This window comes from Staurois parvus, unplaced genomic scaffold (genome assembly GCF_062004578.1).
Source record: "Staurois parvus isolate SC_StPar_1 unplaced genomic scaffold, SC_StPar_1.0 ptg002258l, whole genome shotgun sequence".
In the NCBI taxonomy this organism is placed as follows: Eukaryota; Metazoa; Chordata; class Amphibia; order Anura; family Ranidae; genus Staurois; species Staurois parvus.
In genome coordinates this window covers 423,991-446,763 of record NW_028320054.1, presented here as the reverse complement: position 1 = coordinate 446,763, position 22,773 = coordinate 423,991, and the positions used below count along the sequence as shown (strand labels likewise).

Sequence of the window (22,773 nt, the reverse complement as noted above, 5' to 3'; positions counted from 1 at the left end):
GTCTGCAGACCTATCTCCGTGCACCAGCTGTGCTTCTGAGTGGACCACCATCCAGCACTCCTACAGGTGCCCTGTGCAACTTTGGGCCTGACTCCCGCTGTCCCACTCTCAGGGGAGTCCGGAACTTAGCCGCAAGGGAAGCCCTCTCTCCATTGGCCTCCATCACCGGGTATACGGTGTCACAGAACATAAAATATATAAAATAAAGTGAGCGCTCGTTAAATGAGAGAAAATGTCAATGAGAGAATAAACAGCTAGTGGCACAAGAGGGGATCACAACCTCCTCTGACTGAATAGATAAATAAAGTGCAGCGCTAAAGCATATCAAAAAGTTTGTTCTTAAAAATTCGTTGTCAAAAGTTTGTGAGATATTTCAATCAATACAATGGTATACACAGCTAGAAGGATCCAGTGGAAATGACAGAAATGCGCACTCACCGACTGCGCATAGGAAATGCGCATTTGTGTGTTTAAATCACAGGTATCGAACTCCCTCAGGACGGGGTGTCATAAGGCGGTGATCTGCTAGGCTCACAGGACCTCCTTAGGATCAGGATTAAAGTGGCCAGGTGAGGGCTCCCTCCTCCAGGTGTAGCTGTGTCTGCTAGTCTGATAATCCCTCAATGAGGGGTAAAAAATGGGAAAATGCCCATAGTGTAGTATGTCAAAACTTTTATTAGTAACAAATTTAGTACAGGACAGGTCAGTGTTGAAACTGGCAAAAAGCCAGAAAGTGCAAGGTAAAAGACTCTGATACTGACCTAAAGTAAAATGGCCGCCAGACCTCCTCGTGGACGGGCGACTCCCGTTTTTTGTTATTTAACAATCTGGCATCTGTCACAAAGCTGTCAGCCTCCCCTCTGAAGATGTGCCTTAGCACAAAAGGCCTCAGGAGGAACTGACAGCTTGTGACGCCTCATCACCGCCCAGACCACGAGGAGGTCTGGTGGCCATTTTACTTTTACTGGCCGGTTTAATCCTGATCCTAAGGAGGTCCTGTGAGCCTAGCAGATCACCGCCTGATGACACCCCGTCCTGAGGGAGTTCGATAAATGTGATTTAAACACACAAATGCGCATTTCCTATGCGCGGTCGATGAGTGCGCACTTCTGTAATTTCCACTGGATCCTTCTAGCTGTGTATACCATGGTGTCACAGAACAGTCCGATTTTCAGGGACAGTCTCAGCGACAGCATGCACAGAGGAACTGATTATTTTCTTGTACAGTTATCTTGGCTTACATACAGCAGAAGCGCCCCAATCTGATTCATTTCATTTTATTCATTGTATTCAATTCAATGTAGATAAGCTTTTTTCGGTGGTTTTAGCAGCAACGTGTATTTTTCCATCAAGCAGTTATTGACACTTTGAAGAGAAGTCAGGGAAGTCTCCATGGGAAGATTGTAGATGATATCAGCATTAAGTGTGATGTATAATCACATCGCCCCCCCCATGGGGTTCGCTGATATCGGTTCTGATTACAATGATAGATGGAGATTGAGTTGGACAGCATCCAGTATTCCCATGTTCACTATACAAAGTGTATCTAATATACAGGGCTATGTATGTAATAAGGCCGTACAGACAGGAATGAGGTGTAGAGGGCAATGCACCAATCAGATGTTACATCAGTTTAGATGAGTCACACCAAAGAGAGGTGGCTGCTGATTGGTTGGTCTGGGTTCCTGTAGTCTGTATATTGAGGTTTACTACTCACCTTCACATTGTGGAGGATTATCCCACCTAATGGAGGTTCCACTCTTCACACATTGTAGGGAGGGGTAGGAAGGGTGATATCCATCCGAACAATTTACCGTCACTGTTTCTCCAATATCATAGAATGTCTTCTCTGGAACCATTTTCGCCATTGTCCAATCCGGCTTCCTACACAGATCTGTAAAGAGATTAGAAGAATGGGACAATGGGGAAAAGACTGTTTATTTTCTTTTAGCTCAAAATGTAAGTATATTTAGGAGGATCAGTAGGGATGAATGACCTGACAATGTACAGTGAAGGAAATACGTATTTGCTCCCCAGCTGATTTTGAATGTTTGCCCCTCACAAAGAAATGATCGGTCTAAACATTGAATGTTCGGTGAATTGTAACACTGAGAGACAAAATAGCAACAAAAAAAATCAAAAGAAATGCATGTCTAACAAATGACGCACTGATTTGCATGATCATGAGGGAAATAAGTATTCGATCCCCTATCATTTAGCAGGATTTCTGGCTACCAGGTGTCTTTCATACAGGTAACAAGCTGAGATTAGAAGCAGTCTCTTAAAGGGAGTGCTGCTAATCTCATTATGTTACCTGGATAAAAGACACCTGTCCACAGGAGCAATCAAACCATCAGATTCCAAACTCTCCACCATGGCAAAAACCAAATAGCTGTCCAAGGATGTCAGGGACAAGATGGTAGACCTACACAAGGCTGGACTGGGCTACCAAACTATGGCCAAGCAGCTTGGTGAGAAGGTGACAACAGTTGGTGCAATCATTCACAAATGGAAGAAACACAAAACAAGTGTCAGTCTCCCTAGGTCTGGTGCACCATGCAAGATCTCACCTCGTGGGGTGTCAATGATCATGAGAACAGTGAGGAATCATCCCAGAACTACACGTGAGGATCTTGTCAATGATCTCCAGGCAGCTGGGACCACAGTCACCAAGAAAACAATTGGTAACACACTATGCCGACAAGGACTGAAATCCTGCAGTGCCGCAAGGTCCCTCTGCTCAAGAAAGCACATGTCCAGGCCCGTCTGAAGTCTGCCACTGAACATTTGAATGATGCAGAGGAGGACTGGTGGGAAGTGTTGTGGTCAGATGAGACCAAAATCCATCTCTTTGGAATCAACTCAACTCGCCATGTTTGGAGGAGAAGGATTGCTGCCTATGACCCCAAGAACACCATCCCAACTGTGACACATGGTGGTGGAAACATTCTGCTTTGGGGGTGTTTTCTACTAAGGAGACAGGACAACTGCACCACATCAAAGGGACGATGGACAGGGCAATGTACCTTAAATCTTGGGTGAGAACCTTCTTCCCTCAGCTAGGGCATTAAAAATGGGTCATGGATGGGTGTTCCAGCATGACAATGACCCAAAACACATGGCCAAGGCAACAAAGGAGCGGCTCAAGAAGAAGCACATTAAGGTCCTGGAGTGGCCTAGCCAGTCTCCACACCTTCATCCGATTGAAAATCTGTGGAGGAGCTGAAAGTTCGAGTTGCAAAATGTCAGCCACCAAACCTTAATGACTTGGAGAGGATCTGCCAAGAGGAGTGGGCCAAAATCCCTCCTGAGATGTGTGCAAACCTGGGGGCCAACTCCAGGAAACGTCTGACCTCTGTGATTGCCAACAAGGGATTTGCCACCAAGTACTAAGTCATGTTTTGTGAAGGGGATCAAATACTTCTTTCCCTCATGAACATGCAGATCAGTCATCATTTGTTAGACGCATTTCTGCTGAATTTGTTGTTGTATTCTGTCTCTCAGTGTTACAGCGAACATTCCATTGTTAGACCGATCATTTCTGTGTGAGGGGCAAACATTCAGCATCAGAGGGGATCAAATACTTATTTCCCTCATGAACATGCAGATCAGTCATCATTTGCTAGATGCATTTCTGCTGAATTTGTTGTTGCTATTCTGTCTCTCAGTGTTACACCGAACATTCCATTGTTAGACCGATCATTTCTTTGGGAAGAAGGGGAGCAAATACGCATTTCCTTCACTATATGTATCTGTAAGATGATCAGTAGGGATGAATGACATGACAATGTAAGTATCTGTAACACGTCTGGTAGGGTCGGGGTCCTTCACATGTGGCTTTGAGGACAACATTGAATATACACAAATCCTTTAGACTCCAGGCTTGGGGGACGCCTTAAAGCTGCACACGGTGTTACAGAACAGTCCGATTTTCAGGGACAGTCTCAGCGACAGCATGCACAGAGGAACTGATTATTTTCTTGTACAGTTATCTTGGCTTACATACAGCAGAAGCGCCCCAATCTGATTCATTTCATTTTATTCATTGTATTCAATTAAATTTAAAAAAACATTTTTTTCTGTTGGTTTTAGTAGCAACATATTTTTTTCCATCAAGCAGTTATTGACACTTTGAAGAGAAGTCAGGGAAGTCTCCATGGGAAGATTGTAGATGATATCAGCATTAAGTGTGATGTATAATCACATCGCCCCCCCATGGGGTTCGCTGATATCGGTTCTGATTACAATGATAGATGGAGATTGAGTTGGACAGCATCCAGTATTCCCATGTTCACTATACAAAGTGTATCTAATATACAGGGCTATGTATGTAATAAGGCCGTACAGACAGGAATGAGGTGTAGAGGGCAATGCACCAATCAGGTTTTATGTTACATCAGTTTAGATGAGTCACACCAAAGAGAGGTGGCAGCTGATTGGTTGGTCTGGGTTCCTGCAGTCTGTATATTGAGGTTTACTACTCACCTTTACATAGTGGACGATTATCCCACCTAATGGAGGTTCCAATCTTCACACATTGTACAGAGGGGTAGGAAGGGTGATATCCAATCGAACAATTTACTGTCACTGTATCCCCAATATCATAAAATGTCTTCTCTGGATCCATCTTCAGTATTGTCTCCTCCGGCTTCCTACACAGAGCTGGAAAGAGATCAGAAGAATGGGACAATGGGGAAGAGACTGTTTATTTTCTTTTAGCACAAAATGTATGTATCTTTAGGAGGATCAGTAGGGATGAATGACCCGACAATGTATGTATCTGTAGGGTGATCAGTAGGGATGAATGACCTGACAATGTACGTATCTGTAGGGTGATCAGTAGGGATGAATGACCTGACAATGTACGTATCTGTAGGGTGATCAGTAGGGATGAATGACCTGACAATGTATGTATCTGTAGGGTGATCAGTAGGGATGAATGACCCGACAATGTACGTATCTGTAGGAGGATCAGTAGGGATGAATGACCCGACAATTCATGTATCTGTAGGGTGATCAGTAGGGATGAATGACCTGACAATGTACGTATCTGTAGGGTGATCAGTAGGGATGAATGACCCGACAATGTATGTATCTGTAGGGTGATCAGTAGGGATGAATGACCTGACAATGTATGTATCTGTAAGGTGATCAGTAGGGATGAATGACCTGACAATGTATGTATCTGTAGGAGGATCAGTAGGGATGAATGACCCGACAATGTATGTATCTGTAGGGTGATCAGTAGGGATGAATGACCCGACAATGTATGTATCTGTAGGGTGATCAGTAGGGATGAATGACCCGACAATGTATGTATCTGTAGAGTGATCAGTAGGGATGAATGACCTGACAATGTATGTATCTGTAGGGTGATCAGTAGGGATGAATGACCTGACAATGTATGTATCTGTAGAGTGATCAGTAGGGATGAATGACCTGACAATGTATGTATCTGTAGGGTGATCAGTAGGGATGAATGACCTGACAATGTATATATCTGTAGGAGGATCGGTAGGGATGAATGACCTGACAATGTATGTATCTGTAGGGTGATCGGTAGGGATGAATGACCCGACAATGTATGTATCTGTAGGGTGATCGGTAGGGATGAATGACCCGACAATGTACGTATCTGTAGGGTGATCGGTAGGGATGAATGACCCGACAATGTATGTATCTGTAGGGTGATCGGTAGGGATAAATGACCCGAAAATGTAAGTATCTGTAGGAGGATCAATAGGGATGAATGACCCGACAATGTACATATCTGTAGGAGGATCAGTAGGGATGAATGACCTGACAATGTACGTATCTGTAGGAGGATCGGTAGGGATGAATGACCTGACAATGTATGTATCTGTAGGGTGATCGGTAGGGATGAATGACCTGACAATGTTTGTATCTGTAGGAGGATCAGTAGGGATAAATGACCTGACAATGTATGTATCTGTAGGGTGATCAGTAGGGATGAATGACCTGACAATGTATGTATCTGTAGGGTGATCAGTAGTGATGAATGACCTGACAATGTACGTATCTGTAGGGTGATCGGTAGGGATGAATGACCCGACAATGTACGTATCTGTAGGGTGATCAGTAGGGATGAATGACCTGACAATGTACGTATCTGTAGGAGGATCGGTAGGGATGAATGACCCGACAATGTACGTATCTGTAGGGTGATCGGTAGGGATGAATGACCCGACAATGTATGTATCTGTAGGGTGATCGGTAGGGATGAATGACCCGACAATGTACGTATCTGTAGGAGGATCGGTAGGGATGAATGACCCGACAATGTACGCATCTGTAGGAGGATCAGTAGGGATGAATGACCTGACAATGTACGTATCTGTAGGAGGATCGGTAGGGATGAATGACCTGACAATGTATGTATCTGTAGGGTGATCGGTAGGGATGAATGACCTGACAATGTTTGTATCTGTAGGAGGATCAGTAGGGATGAATGACCTGACAATGTACGTATCTGTAGGGTGATCAGTAGTGATGAATGACCTGACAATGTACGTATCTGTAGGAGGATCAGTAGGGATGAATGACCTGACAATGTATGTATCTGTAGGGTGATCAGTAGGGATGAATGACCTGACAATGTATGTATCTGTAGGGTGATCAGTAGGGATGAATGACCTGACAATGTATGTATCTGTAGGAGGATCAGTAGGGATGAATGACCTGACAATGTATGTATCTGTAGGGTGATCAGTAGGGATGAATGACCCGACAATGTATGTATCTGTAGAGTGATCAGTAGGGATGAATGACCTGACAATGTATGTATCTGTAGGGTGATCAGTAGGGATGAATGACCCGACAATGTACGTATCTGTAGGGTGATCAGTAGGGATGAATAACCCGACAATGTATGTATCTGTAGGGTGATCAGTAGGGGTGAATGACCTGACAATGTACGTATCTGTAGGAGGATCAGTAGGGATGAATGACCTGACAATGTACGTATCTGTAGGGTGATCGGTAGGGATGAATGACCCGACAATGTATGTATCTGTAGGGTGATCGGTAGGGATGAATGACCTGACAATGTATGTATCTGTAGGGTGATCAGTAGGGATAAATGACCCGAAAATGTAAGTATCTGTAGGAGGATCAATAGGGATGAATGACCCGACAATGTACGTATCTGTAGGAGGATCAGTAGGGATGAATGACCTGACAATGTACGAATCTGTAGAGTGATCAGTAGGGATGAATGACCCGACAATGTACGTATCTGTAGGGTGATCAGTAGGGATGAATGACCCGACAATGTACGTATCTGTAGGAGGATCGGTAGGGATGAATGACCTGACAATGTACGTATCTGTAGGAGGATCGGTAGGGATGAATGACCTGACAATGTATGTATCTGTAGGGTGATCGGTAGGGATGAATGACCTGACAATGTTTGTATCTGTAGGAGGATCAGTAGGGATGAATGACCTGACAATGTACGTATCTGTAGGAGGATCAGTAGGGATGAATGACCTGACAATGTATGTATCTGTAGGGTGATCAGTAGGGATGAATGACCCGACAATGTACGTATCTGTAGGGTGATCAGTAGGGATGAATAACCCGACAATGTATGTATCTGTAGGGTGATCAATAGGGGTGAATGACCTGACAATGTACGTATCTGTAGGGTGATCAGTAGGGATGAATGACCTGACAATGTACGTATCTGTAGGGTGATCAGTAGGGATGAATGACCTGACAATGTATGTATCTGTAGGGTGATCAGTAGGGATAAATGACCCGAAAATGTATGTATCTGTAGGAGGATCAGTAGGGATGAATGACCCGACAATGTACGTATCTGTAGGGTGATCAGTAGGGATGAATGACCCGACAATGTACGTATCTGTAGGAGGATCAGTAGGGATGAATGACCCGACAATGTACGTATCTGTAGGGTGATCAGTAGGGATGAATGACCCGACAATGTAAGTATCTGTAGGAGGATCAGTAGGGATGAATGACCCGACAATGTACGTATCTGTAGGAGGATCAGTAGGGATGAATGACCTGACAATGTATGTATCTGTAGGGTGATCGGTAGGGATGAATGACCTGACAATGTACGTATCTGTAGGAGGATCAGTAGGGATAAATGACCCGAAAATGTAAGTAACTGTAGGAGGATCAATAGGGATGAATGACCCGACAATGTACGTATCTATAGGAGGATCAGTAGGGATGAATGACCCGACAATGTACGTATCTGTAGGGTGATCAGTAGGGATGAATGACCTGACAATGTATGTATCTGTAGGAGGATCAGTAGGGATGAATGACCTGACAATGTTTGTATCTGTAGGGTGATCGGTAGAGATGAATGACCTGACAATGTTTGTATCTGTAGGAGGATCGGTAGGGATGAATGACCTGACAATGTATGTATCTGTAGGGTGATCAGTAGGGATGAATGACCTGAAAATGTATGTATCTGTAGGGTGATCAGTAGGGATGAATGACCTGACAATGTATGTATCTGTAGGGTGATCAGTAGGGATGAATGACCCGACAATGTATGTATCTGTAGGGTGATCAGTAGGGATGAATGACCCGACAATGTATGTATCTGTAGGGTGATCAGTAGGAATGAATAACCCGACAATGTATGTATCTGTAGGGTGATCAGTAGGGATGAATGACCCGACAATGTATGTATCTGTAGGGTGATCAGTAGGGATGAATGACCTGACAATGTATGTATCTGTAGGGTGATCAGTAGGGATGAATGACCTGACAATGTATGTATCTGTAGGGTGATCAGTAGGGATGAATGACCTGACAATGTATGTATCTGTAGGGTGATCAGTAGGGATGAATGACCCGACAATGTACGTATCTGTAGGGTGATCAGTAGGGATGAATGACCTGACAATGTATGTATCTGTAGGATGATCAATAGGGATGAATGACCCGACAATGTACGTATCTGTAGGGTGATCAGTAGGGATGAATGACCCGAAAATGTATGTATCTGTAGGAGGATCAGTAGGGATGAATAACCCGACAATGTATGTATCTGTAGGGTGATCGGTAGGGATGAATGACCCGAAAATGTATGTATCTGTAGGAGGATCAGTAGGGATGAATGACCTGACAATGTACGTATCTGTAGGAGGATCAGTAGGGATGAATGACCCGACAATGTACGTATCTGTAGGGTGATCAGTAGGGATGAATGACCCGACAATGTACGTATCTGTAGGATGATCAGTAGGGATGAATGACCCGACAATGTACGTATCTGTAGGATGATCAATAGGGATGAATGACCCGACAATGTACGTATCTGTAGGATGATCAGTAGGGAGGAATGACCTGACAATGTACGTATCTGTAGGAGGATCAGTAGGGATGAATGACCCGACAATGTACGTATCTGTAGGGTGATCAGTAGGGAGGAATGACCTGACAATGTATATATCTGTAGGAGGATCAGTAGGGATGAATGACCTGACAATGTATGTATCTGTAGGGTGATCAGTAGGGATGAATGACCTGACAATGTACGTATCTGTAGGGTGATCAGTAGGGATGAATGACCTGACAATGTATATATCTGTAGGGTGATCAGTAGGGATGAATGACCTGACAATGTATGTATCTGTAGGGTGATCAGTAGGGATGAATGACCTGACAATGTATATATCTGTTGGGTGATCAGTAGGGATGAATGACCTGACAATGTATGTATCTGTAGGGTGATCAGTAGGGATGAATGACCTGACAATGTATGTATCTGTAGGGTGATCAGTAGGGATGAATGACCTGACAATGTATATATCTGTAGGGTGATCAGTGGGGATGAATGACCTGACAATGTATGTATCTGTAGGGTGATCAGTGGGGATGAATGACCTGACAATGTATGTATCTGTAGGAGGATCAGTAGGGATGAATGACCTGACAATGTATGTATCTGTAGGAGGATCAGTAGGGATGAATGACCCGACAATGTACGTATCTGTAGGGTGATCAGTAGGGAGGAATGACCTGACAATGTATATATCTGTAGGAGGATCAGTAGGGATGAATGACCTGACAATGTATGTATCTGTAGGGTGATCAGTAGGGATGAATGACCTGACAATGTACGTATCTGTAGGGTGATCAGTAGGGATGAATGACCTGACAATGTATATATCTGTAGGGTGATCAGTAGGGATGAATGACCTGACAATGTATGTATCTGTAGGGTGATCAGTAGGGATGAATGACCTGACAATGTATATATCTGTTGGGTGATCAGTAGGGATGAACGACCTGACAATGTATGTATCTGTAGGGTGATCAGTAGGGATGAATGACCTGACAATGTATGTATCTGTAGGGTGATCAGTAGGGATGAATGACCTGACAATGTATGTATCTGTAGGGTGATCAGTAGGGATGAATGACCTGACAATGTAAGTATCTGTAGGGTGATCAGTAGGGATGAATGACCTGACAATGTAAGTATCTGTAGGGTGATCAGTAGGGATGAATGACCTGACAATGTATATATCTGTAGGATGATGGAATTGAGGAGGAATTCCATTACTTTACTTTTATCCTTTTATTTTGTAATTCTATTTTGTTTTATGTTTTTTTTTTGTTTTCTATACTTTTCTTTTCTATTCCATTCCTTTATTTTCTATTCTCTTTTCTCTACTCTATTCTGTTTTATTCTATTTTTCTAAATTCTATTCTATTTCATACAATTGCTATATTCTTACACTAATACTTATCAGTGATAGTCAGTAATATGTTTACATTTCAAATTAGTTTCATATTTGACTCAAATTCAGATTATTTATTATTTTGGACAACATTTTATTTCATTCTTTTGGATTTGTTTAAATGTGTTACTATGGTAATTTGGAAATTTATGTACCGTATTTGCCGGCGTATAAGACGACTTTTCAACCCCTGAAAATCTTCTGAAAAGTCGGGGGTCGTATTATACGCCGGACACTAAGTACAGGGGTGGGCAGAGGGGCTGCTGCACCTTACCTGGCTCCGGTCCCGGTCCCACGATGATCCGGTCCAGGAAGCGCGGCTGCTCCTTCTTTCAGTCCGGCCGCTCGATGGTCGCGCGGCCGCTCGGCTCCGCCTCCTCACCGGTGATTGGTCGCCGCGCTGGCGCCCAATCACCAGCGAGGAGGCGGAGCCGAACGGCCCCGCGAAAATCAAGCTGCTGAAAGAACTGAAAGAAGGAGCAGCCACTCCTCTCCCCCACTGACACTAACGATGGGGCACTATTCCTCCTCTACACTGACACCAATAATGGGGCATTATTCTCCCCACTGACACCAATGATGGGGCACTATTCCTCCCCCACTGACACCAACGATGGGGCACTATTCCTCCCCCACTGACACCAACGATGGGGCACTTTTCTCCCCACTGATACCAATGATGGGACACTATTCTCCCCACTGACACCAATGAGGGGCACTATTACTCCCCCACTGACACCAACCATGGGCACTATTCCTCCCCCCACTGACACCAACGATGGGGCACTATTCCTCCTCCCCACTGACACCAATGATGGGACACTATTCCTCCCACTGACTAATGATGGGGCACTATTCCTCCCACTGATACCAATGATGGGGTGCTATTCCTCCCACTGACACCAATGATGGGGCATGATTCCTAACACTGATACAAATGATGGGGCACTATTCCTTCCACTGACACCAATGATGAGGCGCTGTTCCTCCCACTGACACCAATGATGGGGCACTATTCCTCCCACTGACACCAATGATGGGGCACTATTCCTCCCACTGACACTAATGATGGGACACTATTCCTCACACACTGACACTACTGATGGGGCACCATTAGTGTCAGTGGGAGGAGTAGTGCCTCATCATTGGTATCAGTGGGAGGAATCATGCCCTATCATTGGTGTCAGTGGGAGGAATAGCACCCCATCATTAGTGTCAGTGGGAGGAATAGCACCCCATCATTAGTGTCAGTGGGAGGAATAGTGCCCCATCATTGGTGTCAGTGGGAGGTTTAGCACCCCATCATTAGTGTCAGTGGGAGGAATAGTGCCCCATCATTGGTGTCAGTGGGAGGAATAGTGCCCCATCATTGGTGTCAGTGGGAGGTTTAGCACCCCATCATTAGTGTCAGTAGGAGGAATAGTGCCCCATCATTGGTGTCAGAGCGAGGAATCGTGCCCCATCATTGGTGTCAGTGGGAGGAATAGTGCCCCATCATTGGTGTCAGTGGGAGGTTTAGCACCCCATCATTAGTGTCAGTAGGAGGAATAGTGCCCCATCATTGGTGTCAGAGCGAGGAATCGTGCCCCATCATTGGTGTCAGTGGGAGGAATAGCACCCCATCGTTGGAATACCATAGTGAAATAGCATACCATATTGAAATCAAATCTGATGTTTTTTCATTTTTATTTGGTGTGCGTTGGAAGAGGGGTAGTCTTATACGGCGAGTAAAGCTCAAACCCTATATTTTAACAGGAAAAGTAGGGGGTCGTCTTATACGCCGGAAAATACGGTACATCCAAATCTCCCAACAATGAAAATTTTGACTGAATCTTGATTGGGAACAAAACGGCTCACACACATCTAGCAGGGCCGGGATCCTTCTCATGTGGCTTTGAGGACAACATTGAATATACACAAATCCTTTAGACTCCAGGCTTGGGGGGCGCCTTAAAGCTGCACACGGTGTTACAGAACAGTCTGATTTTCAGGGACAGTCTCAGCGACAGCATGCACAGAGGAACTGATTATTTTCTTGTACAATTATCTTGGCTTACATACAGCAGAAGCGCCCCAATCTGATTCATTTTATTCATTGTGTTCAATTCAATGTAGATAAGCTTTTTTTGGTGGTTTTAGCAGCAGTATGTAATAAGGCCGTACAGACAGGAATGAGGTGTAGAGGGCAATGCACCAATCAGGTTTTAGGTTACATCAGTTTAGATGACTCACACCAAAGGGAGGTGGCTGCTGATTGGTTGGTCTGGGTTCCTGTAGTCTGTATATTGAGGTTTACTACTCACCTATACATTGTGGAGGATTATCCCACCTAATGGAGGTTCCACTCCTCACACATCGTACAGAGGGGTAGGGATTGTAATATCCATCCGGACAAATTACTGTCACTGTATCCTCAATATCATAAAATGTCTTCTCTGGATCCATCTTCAGCATTAAGAAATACGGCTTCCTACACAGAGCTGGAAAGTAATTAGAAGAATGGGACAATAGGAAAACAAATTATTTTCTTTTAGCACAAAATTTATGTATCTGTAGAGTGATCAGTAGGGATGAATGACCTGACAATGTACGTATCTGTAGGGTGATCAGTAGGGATGAGTGACCTGACAATGTATGTATCTGTAGGGTGATCAGTAGGGATGAATGACCTGACAATGTATGTATCTGTAGGGTGATCAGTAGGGATGAGTGACCTGACAATGTACGTATCTGTAGGGTGATCAGTAGGGATGAATGATCTGACAATGTACGTATCTGTAGGGTGATCAGTAGGGATGAATGACCCGACAATGTACGTATCTGTAGGAGGATCAGTAGGGATGAATGACCCGACAATGTACGTATCTGTAGGGTGATCAGTAGGGATGAATGACCTGACAATGCATGTATCTGTAGGAGGATCAGTAGGGATGAATGACCTGACAATGTACGTATCTGTAGTGTGATCAGTAGGGATGAATGACCCGACAATGTACGTATCTGTAGGAGGATCAGTAGGGATGAATGACCCGACAATGTATGTATCTGTAGGAGGATCAGTAGGGATGAATGACCTGACAATGTATGTATCTGTAGGAGGATCAGTAGGGATGAATGACCTGACAATGTATGTATCTGTAGGAGGATCAGTAGGGATGAATGACCTGACAATGTAAGTATCTGTAGGGTGATCAGTAGGGATGAATGACCTGACAATGTACGTATCTGTAGTGTGATCAGTAGGGATGAATGACCTGACAATGTACGTATCTGTAGGGTGATCAGTAGGGATGAATGACCTGACAATGTACGTATCTGTAGGGTGATCAGTAGGGATGAATGACCTGACAATGTACGTATCTGTAGGGTGATCAGTAGGGATGAATGACCTGACAATGTATGTATCTGTAGGGTGATCAGTAGGGATGAATGACCTGACAATGTATGTATCTGTAGGGTGATCAGTAGGGATGAATGACCTGACAATGTAAGTATCTGTAGGAGGATCAGTAGGGATGAATGACCTGACAATGTACATATCTGTAGTGTGATCAGTAGGGATGAATGACCTGACAATGTATGTATCTGTAGGGTGATCATTAGGGATGATTGACCTGACAATGTATGTATCTGTAGGGTGATCAGTAGGGATGAATGACCTGACAATGTATGTATCTGTAGGAGGATCAGTAGGGATGAATGACCTGACAATGTACGTATCTGTAGTGTGATCAGTAGGGATGAATGACCCGACAATGTATGTATCTGTAGGGTGATCAGTAGGGATGAATGACCTGACAATGTATGTATCTGTAGGAGGATCAGTAGGGATGAATGACCTGACAATGTATGTATCTGTAGGGTGATCAGTAGGGATGAATGACCTGACAATGTATATATCTGTAGGAGGATCAGTAGGGATGAATGACCTGACAATGTATATATCTGTAGGAGGATCAGTAGGGATGAATGACCTGACAATGTACGTATCTGTAAGGTGATCAGTAGGGATGAATGACCTGACAATGTATGTATCTGTAGGGTGATCAGTAGGGATGAATGACCTGACAATGTATATATCTGTAGGAGGATCAGTAGGGATGAATGACCTGACAATGTATGTATCTGTAAGGTGATCAGTAGGGATGAATGACCTGACAATGTATGTATCTGTAGGGTGATCAGTAGGGATGAATGACCTGACAATGTATGTATCTGTAGGGTGATCAGTAGGGATGAATGACCCGACAATGTACGTATCTGTAAGGTGATCAGTAGGGATGAATGACCTGACAATGTATGTATCTGTAGGGTGATCAGTAGGGATGAATGACCTGACAATGTATGTATCTGTAGGGTGATCAGTAGGGATGAATGACCTGACAATGTACGTATCTGTAGGGTGATCAGTAGGGATGAATGACCTGACAATGTATGTATCTGTAGGATGATCAGTAGGGATGAATGACCTGACAATGTACGTATCTGTAGGGTGATCAGTAGGGATGAATGACCTGACAATGTACGTATCTGTAGGGTGATCAGTAGGGATGAATGACCCGACAATGTAGCTATCTGTAGGGTGATCAGTAGGGATGAATGACCCGACAATGTAGCTATCTGTAGAAGGATGGAATTGAGGAGGAATTCCATTATTTTATTTTCTATTCTTTTATTTTGTAATTTTATTCTATTTTGTTCTATTCTATGTTTTTTCTATTCTATACTTTTCTTTTCTATTCCATTCATTTATTTTCTATTCTTTTTTCTTTATTCTATTCTGTTTTATTCTATTCTATTTTTCTAAATTCTATGCTTTTCCAGAAGTTGGCTAACACTAATACTTATCAGTGATAGTCAGTAATATGTTTACATTTCAAATTAATTTCATATTTGACTCAAATTCAGATTATTTATTATTTTGGACAAAAAAATTTTTAATTCTTTTGGATTTGTTTAAATTTGGAAATTCAGGTCCATCCGAATCTCCCATTAATGAACATTTTGTCTGAATCTTGATTGGGAACAAAACGGCTCACACAGATCTAGGAGGGCCGGGGTCCTTCTCATGTGTCTTTGAGGACAACATTGAATATACACAAATCCTTTAGACTCCAGGCTTGGGGGGCGCCTTAAAGCTGCACACGGTGTTACAGAACAGTCCGATTTTCAGGGACAGTCTCAGCGACAGCATGCACAGAGGAACTGATTATTTTCTTGTACAATTATCTTGGCTTACATACAGCAGAAGCGCCCCAATCTGATTCATTTCATTTTTTTCATTGTATTCATTTCAATGTAGATACGTTTTTTTTGGTGGTTTTAGCAGCAAGGTGTATTTTCCATCAAGCAGTTATTGACACTTTGAAGAGAAGTCAGGGAAGTCTCCATGGGAAGATTGTAGATGATATCAGCATTAAGTGTGATGTATAATCACATCGCCCCCCCATGGGGTTCGCTGATATCGGTTCTGATTACAATGATAGATGGAGATTGAGTTGGACAGCATCCAGTATTCCCATGTTCACTATACAAAGTGTATCTAATATACAGGACTATGTATGTAATAAGGCCGTACAGACAGGAATGAGGTGTAGAGGGCAATGCACCAATCAGGTTTTAGGTTACATCAGTTTAGATGAGTCACACCAAAGAGAGGTGGCTGCTGATTGGTTGGTCTGGGTTCCTGTAGTCTGTATATTGAGATTTACTACTCGCCTTCACAATCTGGGGGATTATCCCACCTAATGGAGGTTCCACTCCTCACACATCGTACAGAGGGGTAGGGATTGTGATATCCAACCTGACAATTTACTGTCACTGTATCCCCAATATCATAGAATGTCTTCTCTGGATCCATCTTCACCATTGCCCAATCTGGCTTCCTACACAGATCTGTAAAGAGATTAGAAGGAGGGGACAATGGGGAAGAGACTATTTATTTTCTTTTTTTATAAACAATTTTTCTTTATCATTTTCATTATTAAAACAAAGTCCAGGTGTGCAAAGACAAGGATAGGAAAACAGATGTACAAAAACTGGACGGCTCAGCATAGGAAGAGGAATCTTAACCCTTCCCAGCAAAGATTGTACACGTGGAAAGGGCATCGCACCAATGATGTAAGTATTCCAAATTACCATTCTGAGAAAAGGCCATTATCATTCAGAAAGGCTAGCAAGAATCTACGCAGAAATACCTGTAGAAAACAAATATATACAGTTAGGTCTGTATATATTTGGACACAGGCATAATTTTTTTTTTTTTCAGGTATTTACCAAAACATATTCAAGCTATAGTTCTATAATGGATATGGGCTGAACGTGAGCACTCTCAGGTTTAATTTGAGGGTATGTACATCCAAATTGGAGGAAGGGTTTAGGAAATACAGCTCTTAAGAGTAGCCATCCCCTATTTTTCAAGGGACCAAAAGTAATTGGACAACTGAATCAAAAGCTGTTTCATGGCCAGGTGTGGGCTACTCCATTACTTCATCAATTAAGCAGGTAAAAGCTCTGGAGTTGATTCTAAGTGTGGGATTTGCATTTGGAATATGTTTTGGTAAATATGTGATCAATAATGTACGATGTGCTAAAAATAGTTTAGGATTCTCATGTTGCATTAATAGGTGAAAAAAAAGAAAAACAAAATTAAAGCTATACAACCGGCCAAAACCACAGTAAAATTAAGATAATTGTAAGAGAGTTCCTGCAAGAAGATTCGTGATCGGGAACGCGCAGGCGCAGGCGCAAAGGAGATCCTGCAGATGAATTGTTGCTCATGCGCATGCACAGTGAAGATTGGCACCAGACGGCCATTTAAGGAGGACCTCTGTCCAGATTCAGTGCTGACTGGTCTTCAGCTCCCCCCATGTCCTGCTTGCTCCTGTTCGTTTACCTTGTCTCTGACCTGGCTTGTTCCTGACCTGACTCTGAGTACTCTCCTGTCCCCCCAGTTTCTGACTTCGGCTCTGATCCTTTACCGTGCTGCTCGACTGTTATGACCCTGACTATCCTATGACTCCACTCCAGTCCTGTGTCTTGGCTGCATACCTGGCTCTACTGTGCATCTGGCAATCCATTGTACCTGCCTGGTCTATTTCTATAATACCCAAATCAGAGGATATCCTGCCTACCAAGGTCATCATCTGCAAGAACCGCAAGCAAACCTCTGGCACTCTTGTCCCCCTGGTCCCTAGACTCCTTCTGTTCCAACCTCAGCGGGGTCAGGGCTAGTGACATAAGTGAGGCCGACCTCATCAATTGTTTCTCCCATCAGGTACGTGACAATAATATATGTATTTAAGAAGGAAAGAGAAAGAATAGAATAGAAGAATAGACATGCATAGGTGTCTGTCCAGACATGCAGGCAGCAGGGCACTAGGACCCAGGCGCACCCGTCGTCTATGACAGTACTGGGCAGGCACTAGGACCTAGGCTGCTCCTGTCAGGTGCAGGGCGGGCTACTTAAACCAGCCCTGCACAGACACTTGTTGCCGAATGGTCTTTTGTATCCTGTTGCCTGTGTTGTGAGTACTCTGATCTGGATTGTCTGACCTTGTTGCCTTCTCCTGTCCTGACCCCTTGGCTTGCCTGACTCTGCTCCTGGATGTTCCCTTATAGATCTGATCTTCTGGTAATGACCCTGCATGTGACCCGACTATCCCTTGCCTACCGTCTTGTACCGCACCGACCCGCTAGTTACCGACACGGCCTGTTTGACTCTGATCTTGCTCATCCATCCATCCCTCAGGGATCCCCGGGCTCCCTCACATCAGACTCTTAACCCACAGGAGCCTCTGGCAGACTCCTCTACCTATGGTAGAGATACCCGGTAGCTGCGACCTGGTCCCGGAACATTCCAAGTCCATCCCCACCATCAGAGGCCCTGGTGAACAAGTGTTCCGGTACTTAGACTCCTCACTCTGGGAAGGCTCTATCAGGGGACTGATAGAGGTGCTGTCAGGTGGTCCGTTACAGCACCTCTCCCCAGTCCCCACCTCAAAAGAGGGCTGCATGTGAGTGCCACAGTTCCCAAACTTGGTTGTGTTTCTCTAAATTGTCCCGAAGGCGAGCAGATAACATTTCCATAAGCTCCGCATCTCTGATACGAGTATACAATGGTCTTTGGGACGGGGTGAAGTCTTTATCCAGTTAAGAGCAATCAAACATCGAGCTGCTGTCAAAATATGCCTCAGTCATTTTTCATGTGGTGTGGAAATGTTTTGAGGCAACAAACTCAGCAAAAACATTTTAGGAGTGAAAGGAAAGGTGGAGTCCCATAGTCGTTGAATCATGTGATGAACTGCTCTCTGGTAGGGTACAATTCGAGAACAAGCCCAGTAATGGTGGAAGAGAGCCTTTAGCCCTTTTACACCACCAGCACCGATCGCTGGCAGTAGGGTGTATGTTGTGTAAATGTTCCGGGGTGAGATACAAAACATAGAGGAGTTTGTGATAATTTTCTTTATAAAGTGTACAATTGGAGCTTTTACTAGCTTGGGACCAAATGACTCGCCAAGTTTCTAAGGCAAGTTCATCCCCTAGAGAGGATTCCCACTCCAGCATGTAGGTGTGTGTACCTAGTGTCTGAAAAGGGTAAGCGTTTAACAACTTATAAACAAGATAATTGTGCAGTGCTAAAATGTACCAAGAATAGAAAGGGGCGTCCAGTTGATAATCCAAATATATGCGTTAAATGAATTGTTCTGATAACATAGTATATAGAAAAAGTTAAAGTTAAAATAGATATGATCATAGTTCAAATAAACATCAACGCTTTCGGTGATTAAAACCAAGGTGACTCTGTTATTCCCAGCTGTGCATGATTCAATATTACGGTGCGGGGTATAGGTAAAATGCACACTCACCAGATGCGCATTTATAAAGCGCGGTGTAAACAGTAAGTGATGGTCTGCCAGGCATCCCTTCTAAGGTGGTACCGGATGCAGCCTGAGTTAGGTGGCCTTCATCTGGATTATGAGATGGTCGTAAGCTGGAGGTCCCCTTTAAGGATGTGACACAATGGATAAACCTCTTCCAGGCACTGGGATGGTCACCAAGGAATTTCTTGGGGATTAAGTGCTCGGTGCAAAAAGGGAATATGTCCATGGTGTATTATTATTATTATACAGGATTTATATAGCGCCAACGGTTTGCTCAGCGCTTTACATTATAGTGGGAGACAGTACAGTAACAGTACAGTTCAATACAAGAGGGATTTGAGGGCCTGATCCTAGGAGCTTACAATCTAGGAGGGAGGGGTTAGTGGTACAACAGGTAATAACTGTGGGGGATGGAGTGGTTGGAAGAGTAGAGGAATCCAGTATTAGCTGAGGGCAGGATAGGCTTCCCTGTAGAGATAGGTTTTCAGTGATCGCCTAAAGGTAAGTAGAGTAGGTGATAGCCTGATAGATTGGGGTAGGGAGTTCCAGAGGATGGGTGACGCCCTGGAGAAGTCTTGGAGACGAGTATGGGAGGAGGAGATAAGGGAGCTGGAGAGTAAGAAGTCTTGCGAGTAGCGGAGTGTACGGTTTGGGTGATAATTAGAGATAAGATCGGTTATGTAAATTGGGGCAGTGTTGTGGACGGCTTTATATGCCCATGGTGTAGTAATTAGGTATAACTTTCATGATATACAATGTTGATATACAATGTTAAAAGGCCATATATTCACATACCCAAAGCATACAAGTAATTCAACAAAAAACCGATTGAAATGCTGTGGCATGACCTTAAGAGAGCGATTCACACCAGACATCCCAAGAATATTGCTACACTGAAACAGTTTTGTGAAGAGGAGTGGTCCAAAATGAAACGTTTGGTTGAGGTTATTGCTGCCAAAGGAGGGTCAACCAGTTATTAAGTCCAAAGGTTCACATATTTTTTCCTCCCTGCACTGTGAATGTTTACATGTTATGTGCAATTAAACCATGGCAACATCTAATGTTTGTGTAGTATTATGTTCAGCAGACTGTGTTCTTCTATTGTTGTGACTTAGATGATGTTCAGAGCACATTTTATGCCCAATTCATGCAAAACTCCACGTAATCCCAAGGGGTTCACATACTTTTTCTTGCAACTGTACATAGGCTAAAGTAGATAATACATACAGCATAAAGCTTCTGAGCAAACTGACCAGTTGGAGTTTCAATATGGCCGCCGGACCTCCGTGATCCGGCGGCGTGACGTCACAACGTGCAGGATCCTCCTTGACATGTTTTAGTATGTTCTCAAAAGGGATGTGCCATTGCCGCCTGACATCTATTCTGCTCCTTAAATAGCCCTAGATTGACTGCTCAATTAGCGGGCGCCATCTTGCCGGAGGTTAACGCGAAATGCGCATGCGCTTGGTTGCGAGCACCATTTTGCGTTGGTCCGGAATGTTAACGTAATGTCGAAGACCAGCGGGAAGTGGGTATGTGTAAGTGCCATCTTCCGTGGGTCCAGCGGAGGTAGTACAGGCAGCTCGTACGCTATTACAGGTATTATGCAGGTAAGTAAATAAGGTCACCGAGGACATATAACTATTACACAGGTCTGCAAAAAAATTTTTCTCAAGAGCTGTTTTGGTTATTCTACGTAATCTTTATGTGTTTTTGGTGCGCCGAACCTGAACATGACCTCCATTTTGTCATAGGACATCACGTTTCCTGACAATTTAGGTAACTATGTTAAAATTCGGCAATACCTCAAAATAAATGGAAATAGACTTCTAAAATTAAAGTTTTATTACAATTTTTTCATGAAAATCTTTTTGTGAACTGAAATGAGCTCACCTACACACACTAAACTCGATTCTTCTTCCCTGTGAGGCTCCTCTTGGTGCATTTAGGCTTGTGAGTAGCATCTGGAATGTCTCTCTGAAGCATTCAACAGTAGTCTGCCATCATTGTAATGCTCCATTTTCCCTGGTATCGCCTTTCCATCTCTTTAATGTCTTGGTGGAATCGTTCACCTTGTTCCTCACTCACAGCTCCCAAATTTTCAGGAAAGTAGTCAAGGTGGGACTGGAGGAAATGCACTTTCAAACTCATCAGGCAACCTAAAGCTTGAAATGGTTTCAGCATTCGTCCGACGATCTTTTTGTAGTGAGGATCTTTGTTATTGTCTAAAAATTTCTGTAGGACTTCTTTAAATGCAATCCACCCTTCTTTGTGAGGATCCGTCATGGCATTGACAAACTCTTGATCAACTAGAAGCCTTCTAATGTCTGGTCCGACGAACACACCTTCCTTCAATTTTGCCTCCAACAGGCCTGGAATCTTGGTGACCAAGTATTTGAAGCATTCTCCATCTCTTGGAAGTGATTTTATGAATTGCTTCATCAATCCCAATATTAATGTGGAGAGGTGGTAGAAGAACTTTATGGGAAGGTACCAAAGTTTCTCGGAGGACATTTTTTTCACCGACTGTTAGCACCCTCGGCTGCAAACTCTTCTTGGTCCAGTGATTTTGTCGGTCTCGACTGTCCCATAGACACAGAAAACAAGGGTATTTGGTATACCCAGCTTGTTGCCTGAGCAGCATGCACAAGACCTTCAAGTCCCCACACACTTGCCAACCATGATCTTCATATTTTCATGGTCTTCATATATTCACTCAGAGCAGCACTTGTATTCACCCCCTTTTCAGGGGGGGGGGGGCAGAGATTGTTTACCTGCAAATAACAACAAAGGGCCAGAAGAGAACTAGGGACATGAGGAAATAGAATTTTTTTTCCCTAAAACTTGCTTAGCTTATGTACAATTGTGTTCAAAATACTAGCAGTCAGACATCACTAACCGGATCAATCGCTGTTTTTGGTGGAAATGATATTTCTACATGGCAAATAATTTCCTAGCAGGTGTAGTAGAGTCATAGAAATCCAACAGACCCGACAGTCATGACATGCATGCTGCTGATTCTGTGTCATTGAATCACTCATTGAAAGGGGCGTGTTCAAAATAATAGCAGTGTGGAGTTCTATTAGTGACGTCATTCATTCTTTGATAAACAGGTGGCAATTATTGCCCTTATTTAA

At 43.6% G+C, this 22,773-nt stretch overlaps 2 protein-coding genes across 2 annotated transcripts in view; both read right to left on the bottom strand.

Moving 5' to 3' along the window:
* The window catches only part of LOC149431448 (uncharacterized), a 116,465-nt gene extending 103,256 nt beyond the window's left edge, over positions 1-13,209 (bottom strand). The window contains exons 1-3 of the mRNA XM_089665598.1: positions 13,058-13,209; positions 4,486-4,662; positions 1,718-1,894 (exon numbers count right to left, since the gene is read on the bottom strand). Coding sequence (XP_089521724.1) covers positions 1,718-1,894; positions 4,486-4,662; positions 13,058-13,208 — 505 coding nt within the window. The 5' untranslated portion in view covers position 13,209. The remainder of the gene's footprint in view (positions 1-1,717; positions 1,895-4,485; positions 4,663-13,057) is intronic.
* Positions 13,210-16,424: 3,215 nt separating this feature from the next.
* The window catches only part of LOC149431447 (C4b-binding protein alpha chain-like), an 80,884-nt gene continuing 74,535 nt past the window's right edge, over positions 16,425-22,773 (bottom strand). Inside the window, exon 6 of the mRNA XM_089665597.1 lies at positions 16,425-16,649. Coding sequence (XP_089521723.1) covers positions 16,465-16,649 — 185 coding nt within the window. The 3' untranslated portion in view covers positions 16,425-16,464. The remainder of the gene's footprint in view (positions 16,650-22,773) is intronic.